Raw genomic sequence first — 14952 nt, 5'->3', positions numbered from 1 at the left:
TTCTGAGTTATCATGGGCAGAAATCAATAAGTAGGTTCCACAACACTGCCAAATTCGTAAATGTGAAGTGGTTGCAGTCATCAACCTGAATTTTCTACCTATACAGAAAGTTTTGCAAAATGCAGAACTCAGGAACATGGTCTCAAGGCTCTGCAGATGCTTCTATAAGTAGGTAATCATCGACATGATCACGTATAGAGAATTTTTCAACTTAGCAGTTTAAAGAAAGACTACCCATCATGGTGACCCAGACATCTAGAATTATTTTTCAAAGCCTCCATGGAAAAACTAGTCTAATCATAAAAGCATTAATGCCTCTGAAAACTAATTCCATATAAAGCTAATTAAAATTAATTTTTTAACCTACTAATCAAAAGTATGCAAGACTCTTCCACAGCAATCCAATTTAAAGTATCCAGCAAAATGGTACACAAGTAGTTAGACTATAAGACATTGCAGCAGAATTAGACCATTCAGCCCATCGATTCGCAAGCTTGATCTGGCAATGAATGACTAAAGCACTTGCTTGCTTTAACCGTTTAAATGTGCATTCCTTGCACACAAAAGGAATGGAGACGAAAGCCATACTGAAGGAAACAGCCAGAATGAAAGGGACTAATAATTTAACTGAAAACTATGTCAAAGGTAGAGATGAATGTGCTAGTTTAGCAAATCTAACTGTACCAAATGGTTGTGGTGAATAGACTATCATGATCTAAGTGGTGGGAAATTTGAAAGTACTAAGTGAAATTGGGAATAGTATTGGCAGATACAGAAGAAAATAAGTTTTGGACAGTAAGGAGATAGGATGATAAGGAACTGACAGAAATGGCCTTATAATGAATATGATGGGGAGTGGCCTACCCATATGAGATGGCAAGGTAATGGAACAGGGTAAAATACAAGATTTGGGATACATGGTATCACACAACAAGGAAAGATGGATCTCCTGATAAAGAGTATGGCATTAACATAATAATTGTTTCATTTCCTGCTACTTATGGGATGAAGATAGCAGATGAACATGGCATGCAGACCAGGTTCAATACCTGATCTATACAGAGATGCCCACTTAGCTGCAGCAGAGGAACATTACAAAATATCTTCAGTATGTCAGGAGAAGATGATTGGAAAGACATAAATCAAGATAAGTAGAGACCTTCCTCCTTCAACAATTCACTTTCTATAAAAGATTGCACATAAGGAAGCTGGGCCACCCCCATGATTCATGAGACCTCATTCATTAACAGGCAGAACATGACTTGAAAGCTGCTGCAACCCTTGGGACCAAGGATTATATTGGACCATAGCTCCACAGGCAACGATGGAACACTACCTAATCTACCAAACTGAAAGAAAGCTCTATATCAGCTAAGAATAATTCTGCTCTTGCCCGACACCCATAAGAGACACTTTCGAGCAGAATTTGCCAGAAATCTGTTTAATTAACACTAAATCCAAATTCCCTCAATCAATTAGGAAAACAGAATGAAAGAGAAATGAGCGCACATTTTCCACTTCTTAGTTCTCTAACCAGCCTTCCTGGGTAATGCATCCTTGAACTGTCAAGGAGGACAAGAATGGGTTTGGGTCTGTTAAACAGCTTATACATGAAATGAACAAGTTCAACAAATTAACGTAAGGTTGCCAGCATTGCATCAGCACCTTCGAGGAAGGGAAGGGGAAGAGGAGAAAAGAAGGGGGATTGAAAATTAATTTGGGCTCCCAAATACTTCACAGAATGCAGTTCATTGGATTACAATTGGATCTAAACGGCAAACAAATTCATTCCAATAATTTTGTGAAGACAGCCAAATCTTCTTACCCATAAAACGAATTTTTGCCTCTCAACATTCACCACTGAGTTTTGAAGGATAAAAGCAAAAAAAAACTGCAAGACACTTACATGAATCGAGTTCTTGTCATGCTTAACAATTCAGGTCAGTATCCATTCCACATTACTTCAATCAAAAATAGCAGAGAGGCTACGTTCTTTCTTGTGCTCTAGAACTGACATGCTAATTTTAACAAATTGCTTATGTAAACAGTTCAAATTCATCAGAAGGCCATTAAACATACTTCTGGCGAGATGGCCTTTATGTTTGGAAATAGTCTGTTGTCGCTATGGGACAGTAAGGCTTCACCATTATGTAATAACTAGAAATGTCATATAACGACAGAGACAGTTATCAAAACCTGGAATGTTTGTATTACTTAAAATGTTTCAAAGCTCTATTAACACGACAGTCAAACTTTAACAATGACAACTTTCACCAAAACAGGCAGTGTCAATTTCTAAATATATTAATAATGCCCTGTATTCAAAGGCCAACTCACACAGCTTAAACTTGGTTAAGCAGTAATGGACACAGTGTGGTTAAAATCCAGAGAAGCTAAATTCGCAACAATGTAAACAACTGAATGTAGTATAGAACATCAGGAATACCTTCCGAACAGAATCATTCAAACTCTGAAATAGTTGACAAAATGGTCAGGAGCAACTAGTCTCTCATTGTAGCAAGGTGCTCACGTCCGGTCTCCTCAATGCCTATCGACCATTTACAAGGCACAAGTCAGAATATGACGGAGCACCCTTCACTCACCTGGACAGGTGAGTCTCCAACAATACCTCTCAAAGCTCCCATCCCCCAACATCTACCACCTAGAAAGACAACAGCAGATAATGCACGAGAACATCATAACCTCCGAATTCCCTTCCAAGTCTCTCTCAATCTTGACTTGGAACTATACAGACCTTATCTCACTGTCATCGAGTCAAGATCCTGGAACTCACTTTGTAAAAACACTATGGCTGTTCCTTCATTCCAAGACTGCAGGGGTTCAAGAAGATAGCTCACCACCACCTTCTCAAGGGCAATTAGGGACAGTATGCTTAGATTCTTAGTAATTTTTTTTTTAAATAGTCAACTGGATTCAATGAAGTTCTGTTAGAATCCATAAAGGAAAGCCCAGATTGTCTCCAGCTGACATGGCCAAAGGTCTTTCAGTATTTACTATAAGCTAGGGTCTAGAATTCCAGTGATAATTCAGAAAGGAAAATTCAGCATTCATCAGTACCCAAAATAAGACTGAAGCACACATCATATCTTCCTTCCCTGCTCCACCAAATCCTCATTCATGATTAAATTCTCATGTAAATTTAGTAGCAATGCTGGGGACAGCTACTACATTCATGAAGGTCTTATCTACAGTAAAAAGCAAATGAAAGGATAACCCAAAAGCAGCACAAATACTGGACTTTTCCTCCTCACAGATCCTGTCCACTCACCTACAGTTAACTCTAGGAGTTAGTCACCGCAATTTCACTGCGATCACAATACAAAGCCAGTCGAGCAGACCTTGCTTCATTAACTATGTTTTACTGGACTGTGAATCATAAGATGGACTAATAAATTCTAATATCAATTTTTACTGAACTCCTAACTACGCTCACTTCAGTATTGTACATGCAGCTGAACACCAGCCGGACTCAAAATCATTTACTCTTGTGACTGGCAGTCAGCTTTTCAAACAAAAGTATGTAGCTGTACAGCAAACATTTACAATCTTGTCACTAACTCTATCCTATAATTGCAGACTTGGATGTAGTGCTACACAATTGCCATATTCATCACATTCAATCATACCTCTATCTAACCCATTAGTAGAAGAATAACACAAAAAGGTCACAGAACTTCCTTAGACCTGCATAAAAGGAATTTAGACCATTTGTTATTTGAATCAGCCAATTCAGAACATATCAAAGTGGAAATCCAAATCTCAAATATGCCCATTTAACTAATGTTGTTAAATATGAGCTTCGAGTAAGAGACATTCTCGCAACATACTGAAAAACAACATTTCAATTAGAGACTTTTTAATATTTTCATTACCTTAGCAGGATTGTGACAGTTTTAAATGATATACTTTACAGATTCTGTATGAAGCCAAATATTCATTCTCTGGCTTAGGTTCATTTAAAAAAACAATGAATAAATCACCATTGAAGCAAATTATTTAACAGGTACCACAGAAGACAAAGAGTAACGGCTGTCCTATCAAAGTGATGTCAGGAAAAGACAATTGCTCTTTCCAATTCTTAAGTATATAAATCAGTTCTTATAACATGGACTCAATGGACCAAAAGGCCTCCGAGCTGTAAAGACTACAGTTTTGATTCTCAATTTTGCTTGTTTTGACTCAGTTCATATTTCAAAAATGTGAAGAAAAAATAGACAGCATGAATTTCTGCTGGGTTGATAGAACAAACATTCCATTTCTGACAACACCAATTCAAAATCAATGTTACTTCAGGTCTATGGGATTACAGGAGGAACTGTATATTTAGGTTTTACAATCTTGATAATATGTAGACTGATTTTAAAGCTGCTATTCTCTTCCTTTAAAAATCATCTGAGAGTGAACCGGTTTAATAATTTAGTCTGTAACAAAAATACGCCACAAGATTGGTAGTAAAGTCTTTAAAAGTCATGTGAGCAAATAATAACGATTGCATATATCATTCAAAGATAATAAGTGCACTGCCAATCATATAGGGATACTTTAGAATATTCTGCCCACCACATAGCCTTGCGTATGGAAATTGTTTTTGTGATCATTAGAAAAAGCATCTTGAAAAGCCTCAATCACAATTCCCATGAATAGGAACTAGTACATTTACTACAATAAAACACTAGCATTAGATACAGCATCTTAGCACTTCTAACATCACATTTCACATACTGAGAATTATTTTGAATTGTAGTCACTGCTTGCAACATCATAGTTTCATACTGCAGAGGAGTCAATTTAGCAGAACACTTCTGTGCTAGCTCATTGGGTACAGCTAACTGCTTCCCTACCCTTGCCCCAGATCCCAACATATTTTCCTCAAAACAACTTATCCAAAAGCTTTTCTGACGTTATTATTGAATCTGCTTCCACTACCGTTTTCGGGAGCATATGCCAGGCCACAACATAGAGTGATAAATAACGTTCTCGTGATCTCTTTGCCCAATTTACCAAACCTCTGCCATGGTGAAATTTTGTTCTTATTTACACTATTAGAACTTTAAGATTTTGCACGCTTCTATCAAATCTTCACTTAACCTTCTCTGTCTGAGGAAGAACACCAGCATTTCCAATCTCACCACAATAGATTTTCTCAACCCCGAGGCCTGGATATCTTTCCAAAATGTGGTGCTCAAAACTCAATGCAGATACCCGGCTTGGGTTTAACTAGTGCTTTATAAAGATTTACCATCACTACATCATTTTTATACTCTATGTCTCTAATAAATAAGGCGAAGATCCCAATCTTAATTAGCAACCTTTTGCTGAGTAACAAAAATAATAATCTGGACAAAATTAACCGTGGTTTAGAAAAGTATGGGTTCTTAAATTAAAGTCAGCATGGATTTGTAACAGGCAGATCATGTTTAACTAACTTCATCGAGTTCTTTGAAGCAACAGAGTGTTGTTTTGGGCAATGCAGATAATTATATATGTGGACTTCCAAAAAAAAAAGGCAATAGGCGAAATATCACAGCACCAAAAATATTTTGTCCACAAACCTCAAGTTAATTAGAAGTGAGAGGGGCAGCATGGGCCCAAAACTGATCCCAGGGTAGATCGCCGTGATGAATATTTTTAGAAATATAATTTGAAATTTTAAGGAATATTGCTCTTTTTGATATACATTGCAACCAGATTTCAGTTGTTTAGGGTATAATTTCAAAGTATGCAGCCAATACAAAATTCAGAAATATAGTTATCAGAGCACAGTACCAGATTTCAGGAGGACTTAAACAGAGTTGTAAAAACTGTGGAAACATTTTAGCAACCATGAACCAAAGAATATTATGACACAATGTGGCAATCAGCCCATCAGTTCTTGGGTGGCTCGGTGAATGAGCAATCAGATTAATTCACAACCCTCCTCTTTCCCATCATCCCTTCAATGTTTTATCTTTCAACTATTCATCCAAACACCCCTTCGTGACCACAAGCGAATCTGTATCAATCACCCAAAGAACACACTCCAAACATTACTCACTCATTCTAGCAAATCTTCTGTTCCATTACTTACAAAGGCATTTTTTAAAAATTCACAGAAAGTGTGCGCCATCCCTAAATGCCCTTGAGAAGGTCGTGGTGAGTCACCATCTTGACTCTATGCAACGTTTAAGTATGCACACATACAGTATTGTTAGAAAGGCAGTTCCAGGTCTACGACCCAGTGACAGTGATGGAATGACAATTTAGTTCCAAGTCAGGATGGTGTATAACTTGGAGGAGAACTTGTAGGTGGTGATGTTCTCATGTGTCTGCTGCCTTTGTTCTTCTGGTTGATAGGAGCTACAGATTAGGAAGGTATTGTAAAAGGACCCTCTGTGAGCTGCTGCAGTACATTTTCTAGATATTATTCTAAAAGTATGATGCCTTTTTGCAGCTGGATCTGAGCTAATGTTTTATGCAAGTTCAGCAAATAATCTTAACTCCGTATGTTATATGTTTATTTGTGAAACTCAGAATGACCACATGCTTTATTAACTGCTTTGATAAAATCCTCGGAAGTGACAGAACAGCTTATGTGCAACTGCTCCTCAGTCTCTTCCTTTCACCCCCTTTAACACAATTTGCCAGAGTTACATGTTTTTCTACCATTTATCTTTCCAATTCATCAACCTTTCTACATCCTCTTGAAATTTATGTCATGATCTTACCAAATGGTAGGGGCGTTCAAGGAGCTAGATGGCTTACACCTGCTAAAATTTGTATGAACACTATGTTCAAGTTTCACAATATCTGTAAATTTTAAAATGGTCCCCTACATCTTCAGTCCAAGTTTAGTACTGAATTTAGGAAACTTAATTCTACACCACCTTTCACTTATTTCAAACCTGTCGTCAATTTTCTTCATTTTGTTACTGCTCCTTTCATCCTGCTATTTCCCCTTTCAGCCTAGAGGCATCAGATTTTCTATCAAGTCTAACACTATCAAATGTCTTTTGGATGTCCACTTACATGTCAACCACATTGCTCCCTCCCACCTTGTTACTGTGTCAAAAATACTCAAACTGGCCAAAATAATTTATCTTTAACAATGGAGTGACACATTTGGTAGGAAAAGGGTGCATGTAACATAAATCTTTGAAGGTAGCAGGACACGTTAGAAGATCGTTAACAAAGGCACAAGGAATCCAGGACTTTACAAACTTATGTGTATTTAGTTGAGCTGTTACATTAAATTTTTTTTACAAGTCATTGGTTAGACTTCAACTGAAGTTTTTTCTTCAGTTTTAAAAACCACATTTTAGGAAGCATGTCAAGACCTTAAGATGTAGGAGCAGGAGTAGGTCATTCAGCCCATCAAGTCTGTTCCACCAGCCTCTACAGTAAATAATTCCACAGATTCACTACCTTCTGAGAAGAAAGAAATCCTCCCCATCTCAGTTGCAAATGGATGACACCATATTCTGAGATTATGCCCTCCGGTCCTAGTTTCCCCTGTGGGAGAATCAATCTCACCATGTCTGTAAAGCTGCCGAAGAATGCCAATGTTTCAATAAGGTCATCTCTCATTCTTCTAAGCTCCAGATAAATACAAACCAAAAACTTACGCAAACTCTCCTCATAAGACAGTCTCTCCATACTTGTGGACTGCCTCAAAGCCAATCTGTCCTCAGATGTGGATCAAGCGCCTTTATAAAGTACATAATGGAGATTGACACTTCTCTGCTATTTAAATGTAAAGAGTCTTACAGCACTATTCAAAGTGTAGAGAGTTTCAAACTTTTGGAGCTGACATCCTCATTCAACCAGACCAGGAAAGAAACATATCAGTGCATCATTCCTTCACCATGCTCAGAATCAATTAAAAGTGTTTCTTTCTACGTAAATGCAAACTTCAGATTTTAGTATTTGCAGTTTTCAAGTGCAAGCTAAGTATTTTTACACTGCAATACTAAAGCTAACACAAGTTTACCACTGAACACATTGCTTTTCACAAGGTACAACAATGCCTCTTCAATGCCACAGTTTAGACATCAAAAAAGAAACATTCAAACTATACGTCTGAATGCTTTTAGATGGATACAGTCGCTTGTGACAAAGGTCCAAAAGCTTTCCATTTACACATTTCATGAATTTCAAAGACATAAATGGAGACAATAGATCATTTGGACTCTGGAGCTTTCTCTGCCATTAAGAATCATGGCTGATTCTCGACTGAAACACCAAATCACGATCAGAGGCCAAATATCTAAATATACTGAAAGCTGTGTAATTAATGACTGAACAGAGTCACATTTGTGTAATTCAGCACACACTGCCATTAAACCATGTTTTGCAAGAATTTATCATACTGATAGAGATGACAAGGTCGGTTATTTCCAATATTAGGCTGGAACTTTTTTCTCAAATTCAAAAATAAATCCAGCAAATCATACTCAATTTAGCTTGTTCACCATTTGGTCCACTTTCATACTTATTCAATGCAAACTGATCCAAAACCAATACATAAAGCAAAAACTAACATTTGCTTTGGTAGAGTACTTTTGTTCGAGCAACATGTCAGGAACTTGTGGAATCCTTGATGCAACAGACTCTGGGAATTACCGGCAATATTGAAACTTCTGATGTGCAATTCCCTTCTATCTGCACATTTCTGAAAAAGCCCCTTGCTGTCACAGTTCGAGGTACTCACTTAGTTAAACTTAACACAAATAAAGGAAAAAAAAGTTAGAGGATTAAAACCTACTCTTACTGCACTGCCATTTTTTAAAAAATTATTTCACAGAAACGTGGGCTTCACTGTTGGACTAGCATTTATTACCCATCCCTAACCGCCCTCAAGAAAGTGGTGGCAATCTGCAGTCTATTCGGTGTAGATACAATGACATTTAAATTAGAGAACACTATTTCCTATTGCAAAATGACATTGGTTTCTAGAAGGACTTCTGCACTGTTGAATCTGCGAATTCCTCAATGAGTTCATGGGCCCATGTCCAGGACTTTCCAGCACAGAAGTCATCTAACGGTAAGTGAGTAGCGTTTAATCTGATTGGGGTCAGAGATAGAGTTTTCGCCACTGATTGGAATATCTGAGCCAATATGATGTTGTGTAGTTGTGTTAAGGTGACAAAGTCAAATATTTGAGCACTTTATCTAGCTGAACTAGACTGTAAATAAAAAGAGAAAGTAATACAAAGTAGCATTGCAAACATATTATGCCACATCTATTCAGGATAATACGCAGTTTCTTGTAAGTTAAGCGAGGCTGTATTTACTAAAAATCATAGGAATGAAAAATACCGAACCATATATCAGGTAATATGCAATTCAAAGACTTGTATTTTCATGTGCCTTCCACAACCTCAAGACTTTACAGCCAATGAGGCATTGCTGTTATTGCAAGTGCATAAAATATTCACCACGAAGACCACAATTATCCTACTCAAAGAGACATTCAACTAACAAATGCAAGTAAAACTGCCACATTGGAGACTGAAAAGGAGAAATAAAACCCCCCAACTCAACTGTAACCTCCCCATTTTTCACCTCTTCAAAAAAAAAACAAAACCATCTGAAAAATCAATCCAGATTAGTTTGGTTGCAACTTATCAGCGGTTCTATAGTGGACAGGACAAAAACTATTTAAGCCACAAGCTGCTGTAAATACTAATCTGAAGATCCTGATTCCAATAATAATCAAGTGAAATATTACAATTTGACTACCTGCAGATAGTTACCTAGCTACTCAATTATAATTGTTGAACTAATGCCAGAAATTGTTAAATTGCACAATAAGAGAATCTCATTGTGATTCTATGGTCTGTGCGATACAGTAATTTAGTGTCAATAGTACGTCATGCTTTTAAAATGAAATACCAAAGCAACAGAACAATTTTTCTTTCAAAAGCTAGCTTGTGTATTAAACGGGCCACTCAGTTAGCTTTTAGTATAAAGCATCACACTCCAAAGGTGGAATCTTATTAATTGCATAGAAGTAACTTCGAAAGCAAGTGCTAGGGGAATTTATGAAAGAGGCATGCTAGGCTGTCTGTGTGTCAGCCCTTAACTGCGTGATCTTGCCAAAGACAGATTCATAACAGCAAAAACCATCTGCCCAGAAGGGACAGGTTGCTAATGATAGGCGACTGGGTGCCTGCTTGGGTACTCCACAACGATTGTTTGGCAGCTGTGGCCAAATCTTTGTTAAGCTTTCTTTGGAAAAGACCTCAGGTGACTTGACTGGCCTTCCCACCAGCAAAACCCACCGATGTCCTGATTTGGATGAAGCGCTAAAGGTGCCTCTTAAATGGTACAATCACGCAAGCTGGTTGGGAGTCAAACAACATCAGGGTCAGAACCAAATATGATTCCAATGTCTAAGAATCTTCTATGGTGGCATCCTATCCTATCATTTTAACAGCAATAACAATCTTGATACTAGCCTCTCTAGGGTAAGGCAAGTTTTTGTTTCAAATTGGGCTTGCTTTCAATTGGGTAGCATGGATGATACAATTACACAATGCATCTCCCTTTTGCTCCAAGTACATTGAAACATGTAATAATATGCGATCTTTGCTGCAAACTGGTTTCCATTCTTTGTTAGTCTCTCACCACATCTAGAAATCTGCAAACAAACTTGCTGCTATAACATACATTATATAAAACGTTCAAGTAGAAAATACCCCATAGGTGGAAAACACGTGGCAAAAGATGACCAGTGTGCAACTGGAGAGAAAGATCATCTTCTTTTGAGAAAGCTCTGAAAGGAAAGAGAAGCAGCAATTTGAAGTCATTTAGGCTGACAGTACCAGCCAAGGGAGACTAAAAGGTTCGCCAATGCTGGCTTAAAGATGGCAGGATGCGTGGTTCACAAGCCAAAGGTCACAGGATATGGAGGTCTGCAAGTTTAGAGAGATGGCATGCATCAGTAGCTGAGAGGGAATTTGAATATGACAAATGTTTTAAAGTTTTGTTCCTGTTTTGCTGATTCTTCACTTGGAAGGCCCATAAACTTCCCAATTGAACACCAGTGTGGATGCAGGAAGAGAGACTGCTTTGAATATTCACGAGCTACAATTAGGTAATAATAGTAGAGCCTGGCTAATGTAATCACACACAGTTGGATGATGTGAAAAGACTTCAGACAATGGTGAGGTCAACGTTGTCAGAAGCTGCAGACAGAGGAAGAGTAATTGACCTTTATAGAGTCACAAAGATGCCATTTGTGCTTTTGTAAAGATCTGCTGCACTACTATGGCATCAGGTGAAAATCTGATTGCAGGGATTCAAATAAGGGACTCCAGAAAAGATGAATACGAATTTAGGAGGCATTGGCATGTTCAAGGGCTTTGGAGAGGGCAGGTGAGATATGATAGTATGCAGTTTAGAAGGACAGAGAAGTCAAGTGTGGGTACCTTTGAGTAGGGGGTGGTTTTCAGGGCAGGCTCAGACAGGAGATATGACAGAGAAAGATGCCGGTTGAGACTTTAGCAGAGAGAACCCTGGGAAAAGTTTGACTTGGTGGCTAAGAGGAAGCAGTGGGGCAATATTACAAATTAGCAGATATCTGAATGGATGGTCACATCCTTGGTAACAAAGAAGTCCAGAGCTTCCTACAATTGATTCAGGGAAGGAAAGGCCACAGGGAATAACTATTAAAAAGAGAGATACAGCATAGTGAAAAAAGTCCATCATCATTGCATAGCTCAATGACTTTGGAACAGTGATCACTTCTGGCTGGGGCGGGGGTGCCTAGAGAAGTGCTCTTACCAGATCTGGTAACTAACAAATAAAAGAATGGTCTAAAACAATTGTCTGTTAAGCTTTCACTCACTGAAATGCTCAGTATGTAAGTGGCAGCTCTAGCAGGAGTGAAGGCACCAAAAGTGGAGGTATGCAAGTGACTGAACGGATTGGAGGCTGCAGAAGCAAAGATTAGCAGTTGAGAGTTTGAAAGTGCTTTCATTTTTTTAAATGGAAAAATGTTATAACCTAATAATAACAGTATAAGAAATAACATTTGATCAATCATTATTCTCCACTTTCCAAAATAATGCACAAACATATGCACATGAAGAGGGTCACAGGGAGTAAGAGACCTCTGGATTCTGATAATAAGTTACTCAAATTTCAAACTTGGATTGACAATGTCCCCTCTGGGCACTACCATGCAGTAAAGTGCATTACATGGCCAGAACACACACTAATTGTTATTCTCAAAATGATTAAAAAGAACATAGCCATACATCTGCAAAGTGATAGTTTAGTTGAACCAGTTTAAAACAAAAACCATACTTAATGCTTGACTATTTAATCATGAATGATCAGCTTTCTCACACTTAGGAGTAAAACTTATGCAAGAGATGTTTAAGCAGAGCTAGAGTTGCCAGCAATTCAAAATCATTTACAAACAAAGTCTCAACAGAGAGTCTGGAGACATCATTTTCAACAGGATATCCCTTCCATTTATCAAAACAAAAAAAAACACTGCGTACCTTTAAAACTCCTCTAGTCCCCACACACAAACCCCATTCACTCAGTTTTAAATAGATTTTGGCAGAACCCCAAACTCTGAAGATTTGATTTGACTCCACTGACGACTCTGTGGAGGGAAAACAGCTTTTTTTTAATCAGGCACTGAGGGAAGAAAGTATGGGGGACAGACTGAAGAATGATATCTAGCACTACGCTGCTTTCGCACCAGAGAGAGAGATCAAGCAGACACACTTGCTCGCAGGGGTTGGGGGCAGCAGGGCAGACCCCCACGCGCTCGCAGCATGGGGTCACAGGCACACTTCCACACGCTGACGGGGGGCACGGGCAGGTAGATGGATACACAGAGATATTGCCAGGACGAGGACGGTGCAGATGCTGGAGCTCCTACTCACCCTGCTGTACCATAGGCTGATCTGTGACTGCGACAGGAGCGCGAACACCAGTTTCCGCGAGTCGGGCTGGATGTGAAACGGCTTCTCCGAGCCCTTGAGGGGACATAGCAGCCTCCGGGGCCAGCCGCTCAGGAAATACATGGCCGAATTCAAGCGAGCCGCTTGGTCACAAAGACTCAAAACTCAGCAGTAAGTGGGGTCTCCGTTTCTGACTGACGGCCGGGGAATTTCCCTTCCTTCCTCCGCCTCCTCCTCCTCTAAAGAAAACGATTCTCTCGCTGTCTTTTCCCCCTGTGAGTCGCTCAGGCGACAGTACTTTACCAGTGTGTGGAGCCAGCGGCGGCGAGGACGCAGTGTCGCCCAGGCTGCGCACTGACTCCAGAGCCGGGCTTCAGTCCTCTGCCCGCCATCTTGTCTCCAGCTGATGACGCGGCGCCGGGGAGAGAGGAGGGGCGTCAGTTTTGCGGGGCTTAGGGGAGGGGGGGCGTGTGTGAGGGAAAGGCCGGTGAATACCCGGATGTCGGAGATCCGCAAAACCCGGAGTATGGATCAAAAATTCTGGCTTTCCTCTTCTACCCCTTCCCTCCCCCGATCCAAACACGCACTGATAAACCGCGGATTGGAGTGTGGCACCTGCATGAGGGATAACCGTAAAATCCGTAGGGTAAAAACCATACATTTCCCCAAATGTGTTCCTGTCACACGTACATCTCTCGACGTGCCCCCCTCCCTCCCAAAAAATATAAAATTAAACGTGGGAACTCCAACTCTTCTTTCTCACCAGGATTGATATATCTTTAGCAGCCGCTGGTAAATGAAGCTTGGTCTTGTTGCGTGAGCTAAATTTCGTCAAGGTTTCTCCTACCCTAGCCCAAAACCTGTAATTTCTTCTGTTTCTTTTCTCATCATCATCCCAATATTAAAAATTGCCCCCTTCTCAAAAATGGACCTTGACCTCATTGAGACATAGTAAGAACTGCCGATGCTGGAGTCAGAGGTAACACAGTGTGTAGCTGGACGAACACAGCAGGTTGGGCAGCATTAGAAGAGCAGAAAAGCTGACGTTTCGGTTTGGGATCCTTCATTGCCTTTACAAACTATCACCCCCATCTTCATTCCTCTCTGAAGTACTCATAGAGTCATACAGCGCAGAAACAGACCCTTAGACCTCCCACCCACGGCCTCCAACCTCATCGTTCCCCAACCGCGCACTGCCTGCTTCTATCTCCTTCCCAAAATCCACAAACCTGAATGCCCTGGTCGACCCATTGTCTCCGCCTGCTCCTGCCCCACCGAACTGATCTCCAACTATCTCGACTCCATTTTCTCCCCCTTGGTCCAGGAACTCCCTACCTATGTCCGTGACACCACCCACGCCCTCCACCTCCTCCAGAACTTCCAATTCCCCGGTCCCCAACACCTCATCTTTACCATGGATGTCCAGTCCCTCTACACCTGCATTCCCCATGCAGATGGCCTTAAGGCCCTCCGCTTCTTCCTGTCCCGCAGGCCCGACCAGTCCCCCTCCACTGACACCCTCATCCGCTTAGCCGAACTCGTCCTCACCCTCAACAACTTCTCTTTCAATTCCTCCCACTTCCTACAGACAAAGGGGGTAGCCATGGGTACCCGCATGGGCCCAAGCCACGCCTGCCTCTTTGTAGGTTACGTGGAACAATCCCTCTTCCGTACCTACACCGGCCCTAAACCCCACCTCTTCCTCCGTTACATTGATGACTGTATCGGCGCCGCCTCGTGCTCCCACGAGGAGCTCGAACAGTTCATACACTTCACTAACACCTTCCACCCCAACCTTAAGTTTACCTGGACCATCTCTAACACCTCTCTCCCCTTCCTGGACCTCTCTGTCTCCATATCGGGCAACCACCTAGAAACCGATATTCATTTCAAGCCCACCGACTCCCACAGCTACCTAGAATACTCCTCCTCCCACCCACCTTCCTGCAAAAATGCTATCCCCTATTCCCAATTCCTTCGCCTCTGCCGCATCTGCTCCCAGGATGAGGCATTCCACTCCCGTACATCTCAG

At 40.5% G+C, this 14952-nt stretch overlaps 1 protein-coding gene across 1 annotated transcript in view; it reads right to left on the bottom strand.

Annotated features, from left to right (window-relative positions):
* Positions 1–13328, bottom strand: part of LOC109935311 (guanine nucleotide exchange factor subunit RIC1) — a 152124-nt gene extending 138796 nt beyond the window's left edge. Inside the window, exon 1 of the mRNA XM_048620346.1 lies at positions 12903–13328. Coding sequence (XP_048476303.1) covers positions 12903–13043 — 141 coding nt within the window. The 5' untranslated portion in view covers positions 13044–13328. The remainder of the gene's footprint in view (positions 1–12902) is intronic.
* Positions 13329–14952: the final 1624 nt, after the last annotated feature.

This window comes from Rhincodon typus, chromosome 3 (assembly GCF_021869965.1).
Source record: "Rhincodon typus isolate 14 chromosome 3, sRhiTyp1.1, whole genome shotgun sequence".
NCBI lineage: Eukaryota > Metazoa > Chordata > Chondrichthyes > Orectolobiformes > Rhincodontidae > Rhincodon > Rhincodon typus.
This window is presented reverse-complemented; position numbering and strand designations above follow the sequence as displayed.